The sequence below is a fragment of the Eschrichtius robustus genome, chromosome 18 (genome assembly GCF_028021215.1).
Source record: "Eschrichtius robustus isolate mEscRob2 chromosome 18, mEscRob2.pri, whole genome shotgun sequence".
NCBI classification, from domain to species: Eukaryota; Metazoa; Chordata; class Mammalia; order Artiodactyla; family Eschrichtiidae; genus Eschrichtius; species Eschrichtius robustus.
The window spans coordinates 4,735,426-4,758,652 of record NC_090841.1 but is presented as its reverse complement, the minus strand read 5'-3'; the positions used below and the strand labels follow the sequence as shown (position 1 = coordinate 4,758,652).

The following is a 23,227-nucleotide window of genomic DNA, read 5'->3' as shown; positions in this document are numbered from 1 at the left end:
ATTTAACAACTATTAAAGAAATTTAAATGGTAGTCAAAAATCATCCATCCTAATTTCAATGCACCAGAATCAGTTTTACAGATGACTTTTACCAACCTTTCAAGAGTAAGTAATTCCTATATTATACAAGCTATTCCAGAGACTAAAATCATTTTCTGAAGCTAGTATAATCATGATAACAAAAAAAAGTGTACAAACAGAAGATTACTGACCATCTTCACTTGAGAATATAGACACAATAAAGTACTGGCAAAGGGAATCCAACAGCAACTGGAGAAAAAAAAATCAAAACCAAGTAGGGCTGATCCCACTAAGACAAGGATGGGTCAACATTAAAAATGAAATAAAACCTTATAAATGTAAGCAACCATATTAACAGATTAAAGGAAATAGCCATATGACCATCTCAAAAGATGCAAGAAAAGCATTTAATAAAATCAATTCTTGATTTAGAAACAAACAACTTAATTGGATATAGAAGGGAACATTTTTAGCCTGATAAAAGGTATCTACCAAAACCCTAGAACAAACATCACACATGATGAAACTTAACAATTCTTATTAAAGACAGAAAAGCAGATACCTCAGTCATTTGCCACTGCACTAGTAATTAAGTCCTAGCTACTTACCATTACCAAATGTCAAGGGAAAAATGCACTTTATGCATTTTTTTTACTTTCCTTTAAAAATTTTAATATTTCTGTAACTGGGTTATATCTTATAACTTCCATGGTATGACAGTCGAGTTGCCAGCATGTTTTCTATCTTACTGATACATACAACAATGCTGCAGCTTTCAGCTCTCCAGTCTCTGCAGCAAGAAGACATAATAATGTTTAGGATAGATTCTGAGTATACCTGCCTCACAAGTAGGAGGCTACCGAGGAACTTCAGGCAGGGGAATGACACGGTGTGATCTGCTTTTCAGAGCGATCATTCTGATTGCTATGTAGACACTGGACCATAGGAACATAAGACTGCAAGTAGGGAAGATTCACTTGGACATTTTTTCAGTAATCCAGGTACCATGGATTAGAACAGTAGTGACAGAACCGATAAGAAGTAAAATCAAGAGGCAGTAAGTGGACTGCAGAAAACTCAACCGTGTGAACCGTGTGAACTGGGGGGTCAGGCTACTGTAGGGTTAATGAACAGGAATTCACGAATGAGCACGCCTGGAAGTCCACCTGGAAAATCCAAATCCACATCCTGGCAGCGAGGGGTTTTGGAATCTCCCTGTTAGTCGGCACCTGTTCATTGGACTGACCCAGAGACACTGAGCTAGGAGGACTCCAGAATCCCTGCTAACTTGCTCTTCCCTTCATGGCTCCCTTCCCACAGCTGTTTCTCCCTGAAAACAAGCACTACAGGTCACTCTTATTCGAGAAAAGACACTGGTCAGAGGACTGGGACCAATGCCAACTGCGCCACCTTCAAATCTCAGTTACAGGACGTCTTACTGTAGTTCAATCTGAGACCTGTTTTGAAGGTAGCATTGATAAGAATCCAGTTATTCAATCAATAAATATTTATTGTGCAGCTAATATGTGCTACTCTGGGTAATAATGATACAGCAGTAAACGAAATGGATAAAGTTCCCGCCCCTAAGGTACTTATTCATAGTTCTAGGGCAACGTGATGATCGACTGAAGTAAGATGCATTTACTGAACATTTACTATGTGCCAGACAGTCCTAATACTTCAGATGACTCTCTATCAAAAAGATGAAAAGACGGGTCTGGCTCCATTTTATGTTAAAAAAAGAGAAAAGGTACCAATGTACGTGACTTAAAACTCAGATAATCCTCTACTTCTAGTCAATTTTCAGGATTACTCAAAGATATTATCTTACACTCCATTTTTTTAAAAGGCTCAATTAAATTATTTAGAATATCTGTTCTTGATTGGTGAGAAATCTGACTTAAAAGATTCCAGCATTGTGCTGATAAAGTGTCTGAAAAGACTCAGACTCTAAGGAAAAGTAGATTAGAAGCAATATGCAAACTAAATAACATAATATTTTTATAATCAACTTGTAATCTGCCCATATAAGCAGGTACGATATTTGCAGCTGTGCTATTCAGTAAAATTAAGTAGACCACTTTTTCATTATTTACAAACAATAGAACACAGTTCACTGTGTATGCTCAACATCAATATCAAAATTACACAAACGTGGCACATATCAAGAAATCAAATGGACTGTTTACAAACAATCAAATACTTCCAAGAAAGAAAACTGCCCAATTGGTCATTTAAGTAAATATACTATAGAATAAACACAATTCATTATGTTAACTAAAATTAATGCAAACCTCATTTAAGTTTGCCTTAACCCATTCTTATCAATAAAACCTATGTTTTATCTTCAAGCCTAAATTTTATGACCGCAATTTTATATGTTTTACTAGTTATACAATTAGACAAATAAGAAAATCAGAGTAAATCCTTGGAGATTTATTTATTTTCATTTACTCCCAGTAAATGAAGCAAATCTCAAGTAATAAGCAGTGATTAAACCTGACAGTCACAAAGCATTTTTCTTCAAAAAAGCTCTGTTGTAAAGAAACATGCTTAATATATTCCCAACACTCATTTCAAGGAAGCGAAGCACAGAGAAGGGGCAACAGCAGTTAGAACAGAGGCCAAGAACGCAGGCTCCTTTCTTCCCAGCTGGTCAATTATTTTGTTGCTTTGCCTCTTTCAGCATTTGGACAGTGGCAGGGTCCTTTCTGCCTTTTTCTTTCTTTTTTTTACCCTGAAGAAGGTACTGTCCTCTTTTTTTAGGCAGAAAAAAAAAGTGTATGCATGGCTTTTTTTTTCTTAATAGCAATCATCCTCTACCATAAAATAAATACACTAAACCACACTGAATATTATGTGTGAACTTTTAATAAAGACTAAATAGAATCTTCCTCCGTTTCCTTCTATATAACAATAATATATGTTAACTGCAAACTATTCAGACAATTTAGAAAGGTATTAAAGGAGGAAGGTGAAATTTGCCTGAAATTCTCCTACTCGTAAATAAACCCTACTTAGAAAAACATATTTCCTACAGGGCTACAGCTATTCAAAATGATTTTATTATCAATGTCAAGAAATTTGCATAAAACATTAAAGTACTTACAATTTGGGACAAAGTGTTTTCTAAAGATTTGACTACTTTTTTTTCCTTGATGTTCTCTTTTCCTAACCATATCAAGTACCTTTTGGGAAACAGTCTAGTGCAGCGACTTTCAAACCTTTTTGAACACAACCCACAGGAAGAAAATCACTTAATATTGCATGACCATATTCACATATACACACATATAACTGAAACAAAAGTTTCATGAAACAATAATTTCCCTCAAGGCATATGAGGCACTCTGCTATTTTCTCTATTCTACTCTACTCCATTAAAAAAATAAAAAGGCTGGTTGTGTTGTGTGATTTCCCAACTCACTTATGGCTTTTACAACCTGCAATTTATAAAAATCATTGATCTAGAGGAAAAATTCCCTAAATTCAGTGACCCACCTTTGAAAACAGTTCTCTAAGTAACCAGTATCAGGTCACTTAATCTCTTTCCTTCTGAGTCTTCCACTTATTGTACAGAGCTCAACAGTCAATAAGAAAATGCATCTAGGGAGATGAGCTTGGTGCTTTGTGTCGACCTAGAGGGGTGGGATAAGGGAGGGTGGGAGGAAGACGCAAGAGGGAGGGGATATGGGGATATATATACGTAGAGCTGATTCACTTCGTTATACAGCAGAAACTAACATAACACTGTAAAGCAATTATACTCCAATAAAGATGTGAAAAAAAAGAAAGAAAATGCACCTAAAAAACCCTAACAAACCAACTAACCATATCATTGTGAGCAAACTTTAGTATTAGTAAGCAAAACTAATAAACCAGGCAATCTTTCACTCAAGAAGAATCAGATCCAAAACACCCCAATAATTCATCATGTTATCATCAATACATAATTAGGTGCCTTCCTAAAGTAGGCCCTGTGAAACTGAGTTTGAGTCGATGGCTCACTCCAAGATTTTGACTGTATTGCTAGGAAACCAACTCATCCTTCACCAAACAGCTAAAACCCCACCAAGTGACTCCAAGTTACCCAGTATAATTAAAATAAACTGCATGGCAGCGGCACTATCAGATTTTTTTTTATAAGTCAGATTAAAGCTCTGAAATAGCTCCAGCATCTTTTAAATACGTTTATGCAACGGCCCACTGGGCTATGTCACATCACATACTACACATGATAGCACATCCCCGCTGGGATACTCCAAAGGAAATCTCTGCAAAGATTTATTTTCTAGGAAATTTTACTATGGCAAAAAACCACACAAAAAAACAAAGAGCCTATTTTGTGGTCAAATGCTCTGCCACTGAGCTATACCACCGCCCCCCCCCCAAAAAAACTATTTTGAATTGGTTTAGGGCACGAGTGACCAACTAGCAGATAGTTGTAATACTCCAAAACACTCCAAATTTTGTATACAGCCTTGTAATTCAGCTTAAATGAAAAAAGGAAACAACATGGTGAAAAGTTATATTACAGTATATCTCACTTAATACTATATTATAGTATATAATACAATATGCTATATTATATTATCCACTTAGTGCCACAGGACAAAAATACAACCCTATGTGTCTGGTAGTTCCAAGTTAATTACCACTATGATAAAACCATTAAGGTAATAATTCAAATGAAATTTTGGACGTTAGATTTTTTTTTAAAGTGGAACACATTAATGACCATATGAGAACCTGATATATACTTAACGAAAATTAATGGTAAATAGGCCAGTCATCATAACTACTTCTCTACTTTCTATTAAGTTCCTTAGGAAACATGTCAAAAGCCCAAGTCTTTAATACTTACTTAAATACAAGTCTGATTTGAGTGTAAATCATTTCTATGGTATATCTGATACACTGCATGAATATTTTCAACAAAAAGCACAAAATTCAGCCAACATTGAGTTCACTAGAAAATTTAAAATGAACAACTATTAGCTAGAAATTAAAATATTTACATTGTGATTAGTAATGAACTGGTCAGTTAAATGTATTATTAAAGTGAAACATGAGAGCTGCAAGTTCAGAGCAGCTGGGATGTATAGGAGAAGGGAGGTATGGCCCCCTCACCTACAATTAAAGAATAATTCACACAGAAGGTACTTTAAGACGTTCTTGAAAAAAAGTGAGGGATGTAAACGAACTATGATGGAAATGGTCGACCCTTAAGATTAAAGGAAAAAAATTGGAAAAAATAAATGACATGAAGAGAAGAACATCAGAACAAACAGACAAAGGGCCAGGAAATAGGTCTCAGTGGGCGGAACAAAAATATGGGGTAGAGGGAGAGTGCAATGGAAAAGGTCAACAGATCAGTATCATAAGCTGAATGGTCTCTGAACTGACTGCTAAGAGCTGAGCTCTTTTAGGTGGAAAGAGGAAGGATGCTGAAAGGACTTAAAATGTAGTATGAATAGAAAAGAACTTTTTCTGCACTGTTCCACTGCACTGAATCACAGCAGAGATAAGAGGGAGTAAAAGGAAGAAAAGCAGCAGAGTCTCTGTGTGTCGTAGATACTGACCAGCATCAGGTAATATCAGAGATAAGCTATGGAGAATAACCTTGTAGGCCACTTTGCTTCTGTTACAAATGGGCTAGTTCATTCATTCAACAAATATAAGCAATACTGTATACATTAATGTGTATTTTGCTAAGCGCTGGGCAGGATACAAACATATCATAAGTCAGTCTTTGCCCTCAGGAACTTACCATCAAACAGAGGACATACAATTACCAAAACTAGCAAGTGCCCCAGGGGTAGTTCAAAGTAACTGCTACAGGGTGTAGAAGTATACATTCTCACTCCCAGCTAGTGTGACTGGGGTGGGAGTTGGGGAGTGGAGGTGGAGGAGGGGGTGCACTTTACTGATGAGGTAGCAGGAGCAGAGCTTTATTAAAGGATGAATAGAATTTCAGATGCTGGAGATGAAGGGAGCAGGGATTCAGGAAGGCAGGGAAACCTCTGGGTTGGCTGGAAAATAACTATAAAGAAAAGAGAGAAAAGAAAAAAAGGAGACTGGAGCCAGACTATAGCGGTGTTTTTAATCTCCAGTTCACTAACACCAGCATGCATACGTTTGACAAGTGTTTTTCAAATTCTTAATCTATCACAGAATTTTTCCCAGGAAAAGAAAAATTAACTGAGTTTGAAATTTCACGATTGCACAAGAAAACCATTCCTAAATTGAGTAAGTCTTACAAAAAATAATCAGTTCTACTGAAAGAGGCCAGATAGAGTAAACTGGCTGGATGTCCTCAAACAGGTCACAATGGAGTCACTGTTAGTGAGAACTTCTCACACTCTGTCCGTGTGCTTTAACTCAATCCAGGAGGACTACCTCTCACAGGAAAGAGTTCAGTCACTACTGCAAAATCAAACTTAGCTTCTACACAAAAAGTATCGAATATGATTTTGGTGCTTCAAATTTTTAATAGACTGGGCTCAAAAAAAAAATCACCAAACTCAATACAATCAGGCTAACAGACTTCAAACCTTTCCTCATTTTGAGTCACTTAAAACATATCTTTATTTGAAGCTTTCATAATATTTCACACTTAGTTTCTCTTTATGGTATCTGGCAAAAAAATCTTAATATTCCTTAACCCAACAGAACACTCCTATTTTATATAAACAGCAGATAACGGGGGTGGGGTGGGATGGATGGACGACATGACCCAGAAATACCTTTTCTCACATTACCTTAACTTGTGTCTTGGTTAACCGACTTGTATAGGATGGTTATTTTATCTGTTACCTTGGCTGGACCATAGTGCCTATGTATCTGGTCAAACAGTATTCTGGATGTTTCTGTCAAGGTGGTTTTGGATGAGATTAACATTTAAATGGGTGGACTTTGAGTTAAGGGGATTACCCTCCATAACGTGGGTGGGTCTCATCCATCAGGTGAAGGCCTTAATAAAACAAACTGACCTCCCCGAACAAGAAGGAATTCTGCCAGCAGATTGACTTTGGACTCAACTACACCTCTTCCCTTGGGTCTGTCAAACCTGCCAGCCTACCCGGCAGATTCTGACTAACCAGGCCTCCACAACTGCCTGAGGGAACTGCTTAAAAGAAACCTCACTCTCTCTAAATATACACATTCTGTCTCTCTGGAGAACGCTGATTAATACAGATGGTAATGCCAGAACCAGGACTACAGACTATTAGTCAAACGATTTTTTCACTTCCAAGGAGAGAATAAAGAAGAAAGGAGAAGGGTGTAGTCAAAGGAAACAACATAGCTAACTTACACACACCTCTGTTTTTATTTCTCTCTACTTATAGCAAACAGATTAAGTGTATAAGCAAACCAACTTATACATACATATTTTAATGCTCTAAAACTAAAAAGTTTACTTTGGATTCATAAATTATCTCACCAAATAAATACTGAATGTTCTTCCTTTCTAGCCCATTTTTCTTAAAACATCCACACATGTGTACACATTACCACCTTCAGCCCAACAAGAGTTCCAGCATTATTAGATCTCCACTTCCTGCCAAGGATGACACATCCCAGTTACCGGTCTGCTACTACATAATGATTAGTACTGACAAGATTAATCTTCATTTATTAAATAACAACTGTATATATCAAAGAACTTCATAACTCTGTCATCTCAAGTCAGTGTTTCTATTAATAATAAAGCCAATGTTATTAAGCAAAAGCTTCAGTAACATTCTGGGCTATTTTCAAATGATGTTTTTAGGCTGTCTATGCCAATTATCCACCTTAATATGAAGTTTCTTGTGGCAAGTCAGCAACTTAACCAATTGGCTCAATTATTAACATGAGAAATCTATGTAGGGAATTCCCTGGTGGTCCCAGTGGTTAGGACTCCGCATTTCCACTGCAGGGGGCACAGGTTCGATCCCTGGTTGGGTAACTAAGATCGTGAAAGCCATGTGGCACGGCCAATAAATAAATAAATAAACAAACAAATAAATAAATATCTACGTAGATCTATTAAGGTTGGTATCGCCTCATTTCATCTAAACCTGACTGAAAGGAGCAAAGAATATAATTAACTCGTAATTATATTCATTCTCATAGGGTAAATATCTCATCTGCAAATCATAACTATTTGAGAAGGGGTTAAAAAAAGGCATATCATACAGCTTCTAAAGAATGTTCTTCAGAGTAAATACTTGATTACTTCATATATGAATATCTTATGTAGCTATAGTTGAAAAACTTTATAATATCAAACTCCAAAATTTAATTTTCAGTTGGCAGGAAGGTGGGCACATATTTTTTAAAAAACTATGATAATGAATCTTTCCTTCAAGAACTGAAGAATAATTCAAGAGGCAGGTACCTGAAACAGTAAGATCCAGCCTGGGACAGAGCTTATCATTTTAAGGAGACGATGGTGCAGTGTGCCTGTGATGCACAGAAGGGTCAGACGTTTGGAAAGATCACTAAGAAGTCACGCACAGATAGTACAGGAAACCGCACTTCAGATGGGAAAGTCAAAGGAGGCAGCAGCAGAAAAACAACCGCTTACAGTTTACAAAATATTTTGGATGAACACACTTTTAAACAGAGAGCAGTGGCATATCAAGAGGGGTACAGGAGTAGGAGCGGTTTGCCTCAGTGGATGGGAATATTTTATCACTGATACTGTTCAGAATTGCCAGCATACGGTAACAATAAAAAGTAATGGGCTTCCCTGGTGGCGCAGTGGTTAAGAATCTGCCTGCCAATGCAGGGGACACGGGTTGGAGCCCTGGTCCGGGAAGATCCCACGTGCCGCAGAGCAACTAAGCTCGTGCACCACAACTACCGAGCCCGCGTGCCACAACTACTGAAGCCCGCGCGCCTAGAGGCCGTGCTCTGCAACAAGAGAAGCCACTGCAATGAGAAGCCCGCGCAGAGCAACGAAGAGTAGCCCCCGCTTGCGGCAACTAGAGGAAGCCCGTGGGCAGCAACAAAGAACCAACACAGCCAAGAATAAATAATAAATAAATAATTTTTTAAAAAGTAACTACTTTTCGTCTGTTTCATTATTACTTTTAAATCAGCTACAGACAGTGCATCCCTCTGCCACCTGCACCTAAGTGCACTGCTCCACTGCCTCTGCCTCCTGGTACGCCACCAACAGAGACTTCTGAGATGACCTGCTCTACACTGTCTCTGTGCCAAAGACAACTTGTTCTGGCCGTATCAATAGAGAGAGCTCTCCCAAGAGAGACACAAAAGAAATCAGACTTTGAAATTATTTTCACCACTGTAGTTAATACTAATGTGAGTAGTTCAGGTATATTATACATTAACATAAAAATTAAATACTGGTTTAAAAATCAGTTTGTATTCATCTAATGAACATACATATTTTAGTGATGAGAAAATACTTACATTAGAAAGAAAATGTAGCGTTATCGTAGCATAATTAACTCTATGGGGAAAAACCAGATTCTATTCTTTTAGAATCATAAAAAAGGTCAGTAACTCAAAAGTAATAATAGTTTTTCCCTAAGTTGACTCTACCCCTAAAAGCTGAAATTTATTTTCAGCTTCATAAAGAGGCAAAAGATTTTTCATATTTATGTTCTATAAATTCATTGTTTATAAATAAAATAACCTAATTCTATTAAAAATAAAGGAAAATTTTTTGCATAAGGGAAAAAGTTATTTCAACCAAATTTCTGATGTGTTATTGGTCCTACTCTAAATGGTTTCTAGATTTGACAACTGGAGATAAAATAACTACCACTAAACTTATTTCAAGGAGATTTACTGAAGACAGATGAAAGAACTAGAAACTAAAACACCTGACTGAAGGCCAGAGACTGAATGCATTAAACACAGAGCAGTCCGGAAAGAATATCTGCGTGAGGGGCAGAGCAGCTCCACCTCCAAGCTGGCGACGGGGTTTTTTCCTAATGTACGCATGTGACTAGAGACCAAGTCATCACTTCCAGCATTGTGTTTATAATTGTTGGAAATGAAGGCACACCTTACTAGAGTTACTACATTACTCAATATGAAAGGGGAAAAGGGGAATTTGAGATTTACATAATTTAAATCTATGAAGATTTAATGAACAATGCACAATTTAATCACCAATTTAATGCTATACGGGTTTTTTTTAAAAAGGGCATAAACTATTCTGCCATGTGAAATAAAAATAAGAAAGTCAGTTTCTGAAGTTTCTAAATTTGTAAAAATTTATTGCAGCTTAACATGGCAAGGCACTCAATAATGTACTCAATCATGACTATTAAAGGCTGTTGGCGGAGAGACTGCTACTAACATAGTGGGTTTAAAAATAAGCAGGTGAACGCTCCTCTTCTAATATACAACTTAGGATACAGTAGGCTCCAAAGGGTTATTTTCAAGTTACTCATAAATATACCAACTTCTAGAGTTTGTCTGGCATATAATATTCAATGTAAAGCAGGCCGATACGTTATTTACAGACTTGAAGAAACCCCCGAAAGCTTAGCAAAACAAATGTGCCCTCTTTCACCTCTTAAGCACCAGCTTAACGTTTGTCAAGAAGCAGGATGCATTACACAAAAGCACAAGGCTAGGCTAGTTCTGAGACTGTAGCATTCCCACTTCCTCTATAAGGTTTGCAGGCCTGTATACCACTGATATCTAGAGACAACTAGAAAATCATCCAACTCCAAATGCATCTTTCTGGCTTAAACCTAACTACATTTCAACTTACCAAATCCCTGTGCAACACCCAGTTAGCATGCAGGTAGTGAATCCCATCTAGGATCTGATACAATAGTGACTTCACCATTCCCCGAGGTAACTGTACTGGCTTCTTGTTTGCTTTAGAAGCTCTGTGAAACTTGATTATATGCTGAAAGAAAGAAAAATATCACCAGAAGCTTAAAAAAGGAAAGACAGTTTGATATATAATATTTTCCTAACAGAAAAAGAAACACTCAGGGATTTCCAAAGATTTGAAAATATAATTTCACGTTCTGCTGGATAACATAAATAACCTTAAATTTTCCAAATAACTAGAGCTAAAATGTCATTTCCTAAGCATATGATACGGTCTCAGAAAATAAATGATGACAACAGAGAAGTAGAAGGTAATGTGATTTTATTTTTAAAGTATAATTAAAAATTACTTTCAGAGTTACTTGACCCCTGTTTATCTGGTGAAAATTTTCAAGAAAAGAGTATTTTTTATTCTGTAGTGATTAAATGAAAAAAAAAAAAGTAAAGAACAGAGAGAGTTCTGGCTGGTTGACATAGCATAGATGTGGTACCTATTTACAATACATGAGTTATAAAGAAAGCAAATGGGAAAATATTTCAATTAAGTACACACAAGCACAAAGGAATAACATGTAAATGACCAATTCACACTGGACATAATTAGAAATATGAAAGCTTCTTCAGACGAGGAAAAAAAAACAGCCTTGTAACATCCATCAGAGCTTTCTAGGTATCAATATAATGTTAGTGGACATCCGGTAAACACAATACCACTTTATAAACAGAAAAATCATTTTACAAATAAATGTACCTCAACAGAAACAAGATCCAATGTTTCAAACTCTTGACAGGTTTCATTTTAATTAAAGCACTCTTAAACTGCAAGAAAATCTACAAGTCAGCTGCAGCCAACTCTGCTGCGTGCACCACTGTGCACATGCCTGTGTCTAATATGCACAAGGCCAGACTCCTGACCAGTATTTGTGAGGGAATATCAGGCGTATTCTTGAACTTAATAAAAATAATTAAAAGAGGAGTGAGATATTTAATATTATACATTAATCTTTTCATTTCTACTTTCTTATGATATAGAGGTAGAAAATGGGTAAGAAATAACTAATGACTAATGAGTGAAGGAGTTTTATCTTCCAAAGAAAAAATAAAAAGCAAAGGTATATTTCAGAAGGTAAGGGGTATCAGTCAGTACATATGTAGTATGATTAATCTATACTTTAGTAGCAGCATTACATTATATTAACTTTCTTCTCAGTAATTTTTTCAAAGTATTTAAGAAAAGGCAAACAAAACAGAGCTACAATAACTCTTAATAATCTAGACTGTTTGTCACTTATCCTAAGAAATGATGTGACAATCAAGTGTGTTCACCTTAAGAAGAACCAGTGGCTCTCAGAGCTTAAAAAAAAAAAGATTAAAATACATTTTAAAAAATTAAAACCTGCCAGAGTAAGAATGAAAGGAACAAATATTTAGGGGAGGTAAGATAATCAAGTGATGCCATATACCACTTCTTTAGTTATATTTTCATTAGGGTATTACATGTTACTTTTTTACCAATATTTTATAACTACAAAAAACTACAGTGGGGGAATTTTTTACCTTCATTTTTATTCCAGGGCAATATAATAAATATGCAATATGTAATACCATAAGATTTCACCAACACCTAAGTGATTTTTTTAAATGACTCTTTTTACTGCAACTGTTTTCTTACCCTCTGCTGCCTTACCCCAACTAATTCATTTCAATATTCAAGTTAAAATAAGAAAATAAAATGGATAAAGAATAGGTTTTAATAAACTGAATCATCATTTGGTTTTTATTAAAATGAGCATTAAAAGTACTTATTTGGCTTAAATGAGTATTAATAAGATGATGATAAAGCCAATGGTGACTATATGCACAACATTACAAACAGTATAATTTGTGAAAGCATAATTATACCTACATATACAATTAAATATTACATACCAGTTTGTGAGAAACCATAGTGAATACAATGCTATCTCCTATGCTCAACTATGTTTTATTACAAATCACGTTTATAAACCAGCCTGGAAATTTACTCATAAATTTGGATTATATAATTTGATTTTATGTTAGATTTCAGTATGATGAATGTTCAATTCAATATTGGCCACCCTGATTTAATGAATTTTTATTAACAGAATCCTAATTTGATTAGATTAGATCTCTTTTAAAAGAACAGAAGCCAACAAAAAAAGAAAAACATATTTACAACTAGCATGAACCTTGGACAATAGTTTCATAAAACAGAGAGAAAATTTCATGTGTCTATTTTCTATTTGAAAACAATTCTTTCCAGATAAATTATAAAAATAATTTGAATTAAACCACATTTAGTCATGGAAAACAGGAATCTACAAACAGTATGAAAATATTTTTTTATAAAACTGAAAGCATATGACACCAAAATAAGTTTCAGTTTCTGAAGTCTGTTAAAGTTAAAATTATGTAAATGAGGATACTTCTGGAAATTAGCAAAAGAGTTTAAAACTATTTAATGATTTTCAGAAGGTGAATTTACTTTTAAACAGTTTTACTAGGATTTGTGCTAGTTTTATTTCAAAATTTTGTATTTGCATTTATGAACTACAGCTGAATGAAAGAATACATTATTTTGAAGATTTTGAAATTGAGCCAGTATACTATAATCCCTTGCATATGTTTTCTCTTTTATTTAGCTCAATAAATGCACAGCCACGGTAATTTAGTAAATATAGACAGGATGCAAAACACAGTGAAATATTTAAAGACCTTATTACTTAGTAAATATCAGAAAAATATATCTCACAGTACTAAAGTAGTTGCTAATGAATTAACTTGACGTAATACTGGGTTTTGTTTACTTGTTTTGTTTTTTAAACTGAAATCTGTGTTAACATGTTCTTCACCCAAGACCGATCAGGATATAAGTTTTGTATGTTTCAAAATTATTTGGGCTATCCTATTATAGATTTTCATCTATATATATTATTAATCTTATCCCCAAGATGGCCTTTCAGGTTTTTTTAAAAAAATGTAGCTGTTATATTTAATAAAGGAGTAAATTTTATAGTTACCTAAGGCTTCTGTAAATCCTATTTTAAAAATAATCTGCTGAGTAAATGCAAGATACTGAGTCAGCTGTTTGTATTTTACCTATTTAGACAGGATAAATTTAAATTCTTAGCTTATAATAATGTTTATCAATACAGAATCATTTTTTCGTTATATTAGCTAAACTAATAAATATAATTACTTGACTTTGAGAATCAAAGTCTGGTGGATCTAAAAATATTCTTATCATAAAATAAAAGCCACAACAAAATAAAAGCCACAACAGACTCTATTTCCATGACAATCTCATTTTGTAGTAGACCTCTCTTCTACAAAGAATTCTTCCTATATAAGAATATGCCAAATTCAAGTGTGTACAATATTGAATTTCTGCCAATGAAAATAAGAAATACATTAGAATACTGAATATCAATTGTGAATGATACCCAATAAATGATTAACAAGTTTTCTACTGTACTTGTATAGAACACTTAGTTTATAAGGCTTTTGAATACAAAATTGTTCTCCAGGAAAATCCTGTAAAAAAGAGCAGTAAAAGCATTATATTTTACAGATGGGGGAAACTATAGCTTCAGAGCCATTAAGAGATTTGCCTAAGGTCACATGACAAATGACAGACAGGCCCATTAGATCTCAATCTAGTCCTTCAAACATAACATATTCATTTCCCTATCACCTTCTCATCTTACATTTCTTTACATTACAGAAACAAAGGAAATATGCTGCTTTTAAATTTTATAAGAAAATAGTTATTACTGTTAATTTTTCTATTTTATCAAAAATCTAAAGCTAGGAAACAATATTGAAGAGCTATTTGTTTTCTGTAGTACGTTACAAAGGTCAAACTGATATGACCAAAAGTAAAAATACAAAGCAATACTCTAGTGTTGGTAACTCCTCAACCACATTCTAGGAAGTTACTTTTATTTTAAAAATGTAAACCTCATACAAAGATGAGCTCCCAAAATTGTTTTCAGTCAGTCCCTCTTAATCCCCAACTGAAACCATGGCTCCATGTCCACCAACAATTCACCTTACCCAGAGGTCATGTTCAGCGTAGTCAAACAGAAGCCATACTTTCCTATCAGCATGAGACAGAAACACCTTCTGAAGAGAGATGACATTTGGATGCTTAAGCTCTCGAAGTAACTGCAAAACAAAGGAGACTCATTAAAAATCTTTGCCATAAAAATAGCATTAAAAACCCCATACCATTTGTAATTCAAAGGCAATACAAACCTAACGGCAATCAATCCTAAAATTCTAATAAGTACCCATACAATTTTGAGATGCCCATACAAATGAGTAAAAATCAGTGGAGAAAAGATACTGAAAAGATATAACTGTGTAAATCTGTCTGTATGGGTGCTATTGTTTAGCTGGTTTCTTTTTTTGTTTTGTTTTAATGTTTTTATTATGGTAAAATATATACATAACATAAAAATTACCATTTTAACCATTTTCAATTCAGAAGCATAAGTACACTCACAATGTTGTGCAATCATCCCCACTATCCATTTTAGAACTGTTTCATTATCCTAAACAGAAACTCTGTACCCATTAAACAATAACTCCCCACTTTCCTCTCCCCCTCAGCCCCTGGTAACCTCTATTCTACTTTCTGTCTCTATGAATTTGCCTATTCTAGGTACCTTATATAAGCAGAATCATACAGTATTTGTCCTTTTGTGTCTGGTTTATTTCACTTAGCATAACGTCTTTAAGGTTTATCCATGTTGTAGCATGCATCAAAATTTCATAGCTTGTTAATGGCCGAATATTGGGTTGGCCAAAAAGTTCCTTCGGTTCTTAAGTAAAAATTAAAGACACATTTTTCATTTTCACCAAGAACTTTACTGAACAACGTATTCACCGTTTTGTTCCATTACTTCTGCCATTTTTCAGGCAACTTCATAATTCCATCTTCCTAAAACTTTTTATCTTTTTGAGCAAAGAACTAACTGTTCCAGGTGCCTTTTACAGTCTTCCAGGGAATGGAAATTTTTTCCATTAAGAGAATTTTGTAAAGACCGAAATAAATGGAAATCCGAAGGTGCAACGTCTGGTGAATACAGCGGATGAATCAGAACTTCCCAGCTAAGCTGTAACAGTTTTTGCCTGGTCATCAAAGAAACATGTGGTCTTGCATTATCCTGATGGAAGATCATGCATTTTCTGTTGACTAATTCTGGACGCTTTTCGTCAAGTGCTGCTTTCAGTTGGTCTAACTGGTAGCAGTACTTGTTGGAATTAATCGTTGGGTTTTCCACAAGGAACTCATAATAGAGGACTCCCTTGCAATCCCACCATATACACAACCCTCTTTGGATGAAGACCAGCCTTTGGTGTGGTTGGTGGTGGTTCATTTCGCTTGCCCCACGATCTCTTCCATTCCACATTATTGTACAGTATCCACTTCTAATCACCCGTCACCATTTGTTTTAAAAATGGAACGTTTTCATTATGTGTGAGTAGAGAATCGCACGCGGAAATACCTTCAAGAAGTTTTATTCTCTTTAACTTATGCGGAACCCAAACATCAAAGTGATTCACACAACCAAGCTGGTGCAAATGATTTTCAACGCTTGATTTGGATATTTTGAGTATGTCGGCTATCTCCCAAGTGATGTAACGTTGATTGTTCTCAATTAATGTCTCGATTTGGCCGCTATCAACTTCAACTGGTCTACCCGACCGTGGAGCATTGTCCAGCAAGAAACCTCCAGCACAAAACTTCGCAAACCACTTTTGACATGTTCGATCAGTCACAGAACCTTCTCCATACACTGCACAAATCTTTTCGTTTCAGTTGCATTTTTACCTTTCTTGAAATGATAAAGCATAATGTGCCAAAAATGTTGCTTTTTTTCTTCCATCTTCAATATTAAAATGGCTACACAAAAACTCACCAATTTTGATGCTTTTTTAAAAATGCACACTGATATGACAGCTGTCACAATACAATCTAACAAAATTGTTTCTAATGAAGTTAAAGACAACTCAGTGTTACTAGAGCTGTCTTACGGGAAAACTGAACAAACTTTTAGGCCAACCCAATACATTCCATTCCATGTATACACCACATTTTGTTTATTCATTCATCAGCTAATGGACACTGGTTGTTTCCCCGTTTTGGCTACTGTGAATAATGCTGCTATGAACATTGGTGTACAGGTACCCGAGTCCCTACTTTCAATTCTCTGGGTAAATACCTAGGAGTGGAATTGCTAGATCATATGATAATTCTATGTTTAACTTTTCGAGGAACCACCAAACTGGTTTTCACAGCAGTTCTACCATTTACATTCCCATCAGCAATGCATGAGAATTCCAATTTCTCCACACCCTCACCAACTTTTATTTACCTTTTTAAATTTTCTTTTTGTAATAGTCACATCCTAATAGGTATGATGTGGTATCTTGCTGTGGTTCTGATATACAATTCCCTAATGACTAATGATAAGCATCTTTTCATGTGCTTACTGGTATATCTTCTTTGGAGAAATGTCTATTCAAGTCTTTTGCCTAATATCTAATATGCAGGCTCTAGAGCGCAGGCTCAGTAGTTGTGGCGCATGGGCTTAGTTGCACGCGGCGTGTGGGATCTTCCCAGACCAGGGCTCGGACCGTGTCCCCTGCATTGACAGGTGGATTCTTAACCACTGTACCATCAGGGAAGCCCTCTCTGCCTATTTTTGAATTGGGTTTTTTGTTGTTGCTATTGAGGTGTAATTCTTTACATAGTCTAGATATTAATCCCTTAGCAGATATATGATTTACAAATATTTTCTCCCATTCTACTAGTTGTCTATGTTTTGCCATCACAAAACAATTAAACTTAAAACAAATCTGTAGCTTGTAATTATTTTTAAAAAACGATCTATAGTCGTCCCTCAATATTTGAGGGGGACTGATTCCAGGACCACCCTCCAACCCCACCCTGCCCCAGGAGGGTACCAAAATCCCCCAATGCTCAAGTCTCTTATACTTTAAATCATCTTCAGATTACTTATAATATCTAATACAATGTAAATACTATGTAAATAGTTGCTGGAGCATGGTAAATTCAAATTTTGCTTTTTGGAACGTTCTGGAAATCCCCCCCCAATATTTCCTATCCATGGTTGGTCGAACCCATGGATGCAAAGAGACAACTGTAACAGCAACAACAGAAAATACAACATTCATCACCAGCAAATATCAGATAAGAACTAAGATCTGTAACTCTGTGAGATACAGTACCTATTTTTTCTATAAATTACAAAGGAAAGTTGAATAAAATTTTGTAAACTTTTCACAAAATAATAAAGAGCTTATACAGACAGAAACTTGCAAGTAGAACACATTTGCATGGGTTTATTAACCTTTCTCATCTCCTAGAAAGACATTCTTCTATTTAAAATCTTTTATCTCCTTATTTTATCTCCATTTAATAACCCAAGTGGCCCTAATGATCCGTAAGTTAAAAAGCATTCCAAAAAAAAAAAAAAAGCATTCCCACCCCACCATGCAAAAACAAATACAACAGCAACAATGACAAGAAAAAACTTCTCATGAAGCCTGATATTCTGTCTCTATCAGTTAGAACTGACTTAGTGCCTTGCAAATGTGTTCCAAATACATGACAGACATGTGAGAAAGTCAAGGTTTTAGAACTTAGGACTTCAGTACCTTTTATAAGAACACTTTTCACCAAAACAAGTATCAAGGTAAATGTAATGTTAACAATACATTAGGTGCTCTGAAATGAATTCAGCAAAGGAAAGACTATAAATGGACTATATATTAAGTCATTTATATTAATGATTATTCTCTGGAAAGTGATGATTATTTTATTCAGGAGCAAGATTAAATTCAAGTTATATACTTCTGCTTTTCGAATATAATTTCAAACTTATGAAACTCCAGAGATATATACAAATTCTCAGAAACGTAAGGTCAATATCTAAAACTGACCATTTGTTAATTAATAAACAAGGCAAAGAATCTGATACAGGAAAGCCTAGACTTCAGGGTCGCCCAAGATCAGCCAGCTGGCTGGAAGAGCGGACTGAGCCCTAAGTGCATGTCAGCTCTGGGTCAGGGTTTTCTCCATTACCTCACAACTGGAACACACTTCTCAGCTGGGCAGCTATTTCAAATCCTTTCTGGAAATCAGCAGGGTAGAAATTATAACAAACAAACTCCAAAGCTTTGGCAAAAGCTCTCTCCAATTATTAGAAACCTACATATAAAGCTATTCTTAGTTGTCACCTCCATCTCACCTCCAAGATGAGGTTTAGCTCCTGTATTAAAAAGGAAAGAGCAGCAACCATTTTATTAAGCTCTTCCTAGGTGCCAAGTATGAGGCTAAGCATATGACATGCACTATCTCACTTAATCATGAATTACCCTATGAAAATGGTGGTGTAAGGGGATTAAATAATTTGCTCAAGGTCACATTCCTAGGTAGTGGTTAGAATCAGGATTCAAATGCTTCTAAAATTAATTAATTAATTTCTAGAATACAAAGCCAGTAATTTGGTCTAACAACAACACATCCCAAGGCCTAACACCCAGGGGGAGTAATTCTCCTCATCATCCAGAGACAGAGATATTTTAAATATATACTAGGTTAGGAACTGGACAATGGTAGGCACTGTGTCTAGCTCAGCCCTGCACTGCTAGTTTCTAGCACACCGCCTGGTACGTGCTCATTAAATACCTGGTAAAGACATGAATAACTGAGTTCACGAATAAAGAAAATACACCAACTAAAGGGCATCACACAACACACCCTTTGGCTTCTAAACTGTGGACTAAGATCAATGCTTTCATCAAAAAATCAATCCACTTCTATTTTTAAAAAATCTATCTGATTAGTCGAATATTAAGTCTTTGAGGGCAATGATTTTAATAGTGAGTAAGTACTATTACTGTGGTAGTAAGTAATAATGGTTAGCGTTATGGACTGTCCTCCCAAAATTCTTGTGTTGAAGCCCTAACCCCCAGAACTTCAGAATGATTCTATTTGGAGATAAGGCCTTTAAAGAGGCAATTAAGTTAAAAACAGGTCAGTAGGATGAGCCCTAATCCAATCTGAATGGTGAGCTTACAAGAAAAGGAGATCAGATGCACAGAGAGATGACCACATGAAGAGGCCACAAGAGGGTGGCCACTTGCAAACCAAGGAGAGAGGCCTCACAGGAAACAACTCTGTAGGCGCCCTGATCTTGGAGCAATAGCCTCCACCAGTAAGAAAATAAGTTTCTGTTGTTTAAGCCACCCAGTCTGCAGTATTTTGTTATGGCAGCCTTGGCAAACTAGTACAGTAAATAGCTATCACTACTGAGTAAGTACAACACGCTATGCTGGGAGATGGGTCACTGCAGGATTGGAGATGGAGCCGAGAGTCTCAGTGGGGAAATGCCTCTAAGTAAATATTTACACTGAAGCACTTCCAAAAGACCAGGAAGCTGGGCTACATTTAGCAGAGCTAATGCCTGCCACATGCCAGGCCCTGAGGCAGATGCTGCACTAGGTCCCGGGATATAAAATGTGCCGAGACCTTCCGCTGAAGTCCTCTGGCAGCAGACAAGTTCAAGTGAGCAGGCAGTTCGCGTGCTGTGGCTGCAGCAGTGATAACTGGCATTGACTGAGGAACTAACGTGCACCCAGGGTTTACTGTGTCCCAGAAGTGACCTACGCTCCTCACGCACTAAAACCCAATGAGATAAATATTATTCTCATTCTACAAAGAGGAAACTACAACACGGGGAAATTACGTCACCTGCTTTGGGTCCTACAAGCCAGTTAAGTGGTAAAGCCAGAATGAGAGCTCAGGTAACCCGGGGAGGGTCTTAAGTGCTCCATGGAACCCCGTGAGGCGGGTGCTCAGACACTGGGGGTGGTAAGCAGTTTTCACATCTGATGGACTTCACCACCCCACACAGAGCCCATGGCGTGCAGATGCCTATTCTTAGCACCGTATAAGGTGTTTTTGCCTTTTTGAAGGTTTTATGTCCAAAAATGTTTAATGGAAAAAAGGTTTAAATAAATTTATACAATGGTTTTCATCACAGAAACCACCTAAGTTTTCCTAATTCTACTGGGAATAAAATCTTATAATTTCCTAAGTACTAAGCTCACTGCTAAAAATACAAATGTTTTAAAACATCATTCGTCATAAACTTAATTCATTCTAACTGTGCCATACAATATCACACTTAATCTGAACTCTAAAAGCAGAAATAAATAAAAAATAAATAGCATTTAAAACTATCCTGTCAATAAATACCACTTACATGGTGAGTGAGAAATAGGCAAGAAAACCTCTAATATTCTCAAAATAACATTGATTTCTAATATTAAAATTTTACAATATAGCAAAAATAATAAATTCTAAATGTACGCCCTAAGTATGAGAGTTGAGTTGAAATTACTATAAAAGCATCAGTAAAATTATTCCAAAATTACTTCAGTTTTTTTTTTAAGCTGTGGAAACTTTTCTTCAATTGAATTCCTGCAAATTAATTAAAGAAAAATATAAAAAACCTGAGGTGCTTAGGCTAAAGCAGATGTAAGCTTTAACAGTAGCTGAACCACAAGGCGGCCCCTTGGTACACTGACAGTCCACTGAAGAAGTCTGAACACCACTAAGCCAAAGGGATCATGACTCACAGGAAGTTCTGGAAATACACAGCAAGCCGCTTAGAATACAGTGAGGATGAAGACATGCAGTGCTCTTAACTTCAGTAGAAATTCTCAGAGTTCTTTCCTTCTCCCCTCCCTTTTACAATTATTTACTAAACAAAAGACTGTGTGTGAGAACTAGCACACACTGGCGAAGAAATGCATTCCAGTCAGGCAGAGGTAGGGACCACAAACAGAAAATAAGTTAACAAACAAATAAAAAGAAACTCCTTATAATTATAATTTGTAATAAATGCTATGAAAGGAACAAACTGGGTATAGATAGTAAGAGAATAATGGAGGTGAGTGGTGGGGAAACCGGACTTCTCAGACAATGGACTTCCATAATAAATGCGAGGAGAGAGGTCTGAGAAGACTTGCCAGACAGATGGGATCCTTTTTCCTTTTGAATTTTTATTATAGAAAAATTTTCAAAAGTAAAAAGAACAGTAAAATAGAACTACCCCCATGTATCATCATCCACTCACAGCCTATCTCATTTTATCGATATTCATATCCACTCCTCCCACCCCACCCTGAATTATTTTGAAGTAAATCTCAGACATATGATTTCATCTATAAATATTTCAGTATATATTGCTAAAATATAGTCTCTTTTCTCCGACCGCAACAGAAAAAAATTAGTAGTTGACAACAATAAATTATCTGGAAAGCCTCACATATTTAAAAATTAAACAATATATTTCTAAATAATCCATGAATAAAAGAAAAAAAACACAAAGAAAATGGAAATTATTTTGTACTAAATGATAATAATAATACAATGTGACAAAATTTGTGGAATGCAAGTAAAACACTACTTGGAGGCAAACTTATAGTTTTAATTGTTTATATTAGAAAAGAACTGTTTTAAAAAATCAATGACCTAACGGTCCACCTTAAGAAGATAAAAAAGAGGGACTTCCCTGGTGGTCCAGTGGGTAAGAATCCACGCTCCCAATGCAGGGGGCCTGGGCTCGATCCCTGGTCGGGGAACTAGATCCCACATTCATGCCGCAACTAAGAGTCTGCATGCCGCATCTAAGAAGTACGCATGCCACAACTAAGAAGTCCACATGCCGCAACTAAGAGTCTGCATGCCACAGCTAAACATGCCACAACGAAGATCCCACGTGCCGCCACTAAGACCTGGTGCAGTCTAAATACATAAATAAATATTTAAAAAAAGAAGAAGAAGATAAAAAAGAAATGCAGGCCAAAAGTAAGTAGAAGAAATAATAAAGATAAGAGCAAAAATCAATGATACAGACAGAGAACACAAATTACCAAGTCCACAATGAAATAGGGACACCACTATAGAAGCCACATTTGTGAAAAGATAATGAGAATATTATTAGCAACTTTGTGCCAATAAATTCAATAACAAACAAAATGAACAAATTACATAAAAAATAGGACTTATCATACACAAGACCAAATATTAAATGTGAAGAGCTCTATATCTATTAAGGAAATAATATTGGTCGGTGAATTCTGTCCAACATTCAAGGAAGAATAACTGCCAGCCATACAGAAACTCTGTCAATGCAGAGGATGAAGAAAGGCTGCCTAACTTGTTCCGTGAGGACAGCACAACTTCGATACCAAAGACAAAAACATTACAAGAATGATAATCATAGGCTAACATTCTTCAAAAGACCTAAAATTCCTCAGCAACACATTAGTA

At 35.8% G+C, this 23,227-nt stretch overlaps 1 protein-coding gene across 5 annotated transcripts in view; it reads right to left on the bottom strand.

The window, feature by feature from the left end:
* Positions 1-23,227, bottom strand: part of CDK8 (cyclin dependent kinase 8) — a 98,885-nt gene that overhangs the window by 26,499 nt on the left and 49,159 nt on the right. For 4 of the 5 annotated variants that reach the window (XM_068526807.1, XM_068526805.1, XM_068526806.1 and 1 more), the window contains 2 exons: positions 14,908-15,018; positions 10,763-10,903 (listed from right to left, as the gene is read on the bottom strand). In XM_068526807.1, coding sequence (XP_068382908.1) covers positions 10,763-10,903; positions 14,908-15,018 — 252 coding nt within the window. Of the gene's footprint in view, positions 1-10,762; positions 10,904-14,907; positions 15,019-23,227 lie in introns of those variants that run through there. The other variant, XM_068526809.1, reaches the window with a different exon arrangement.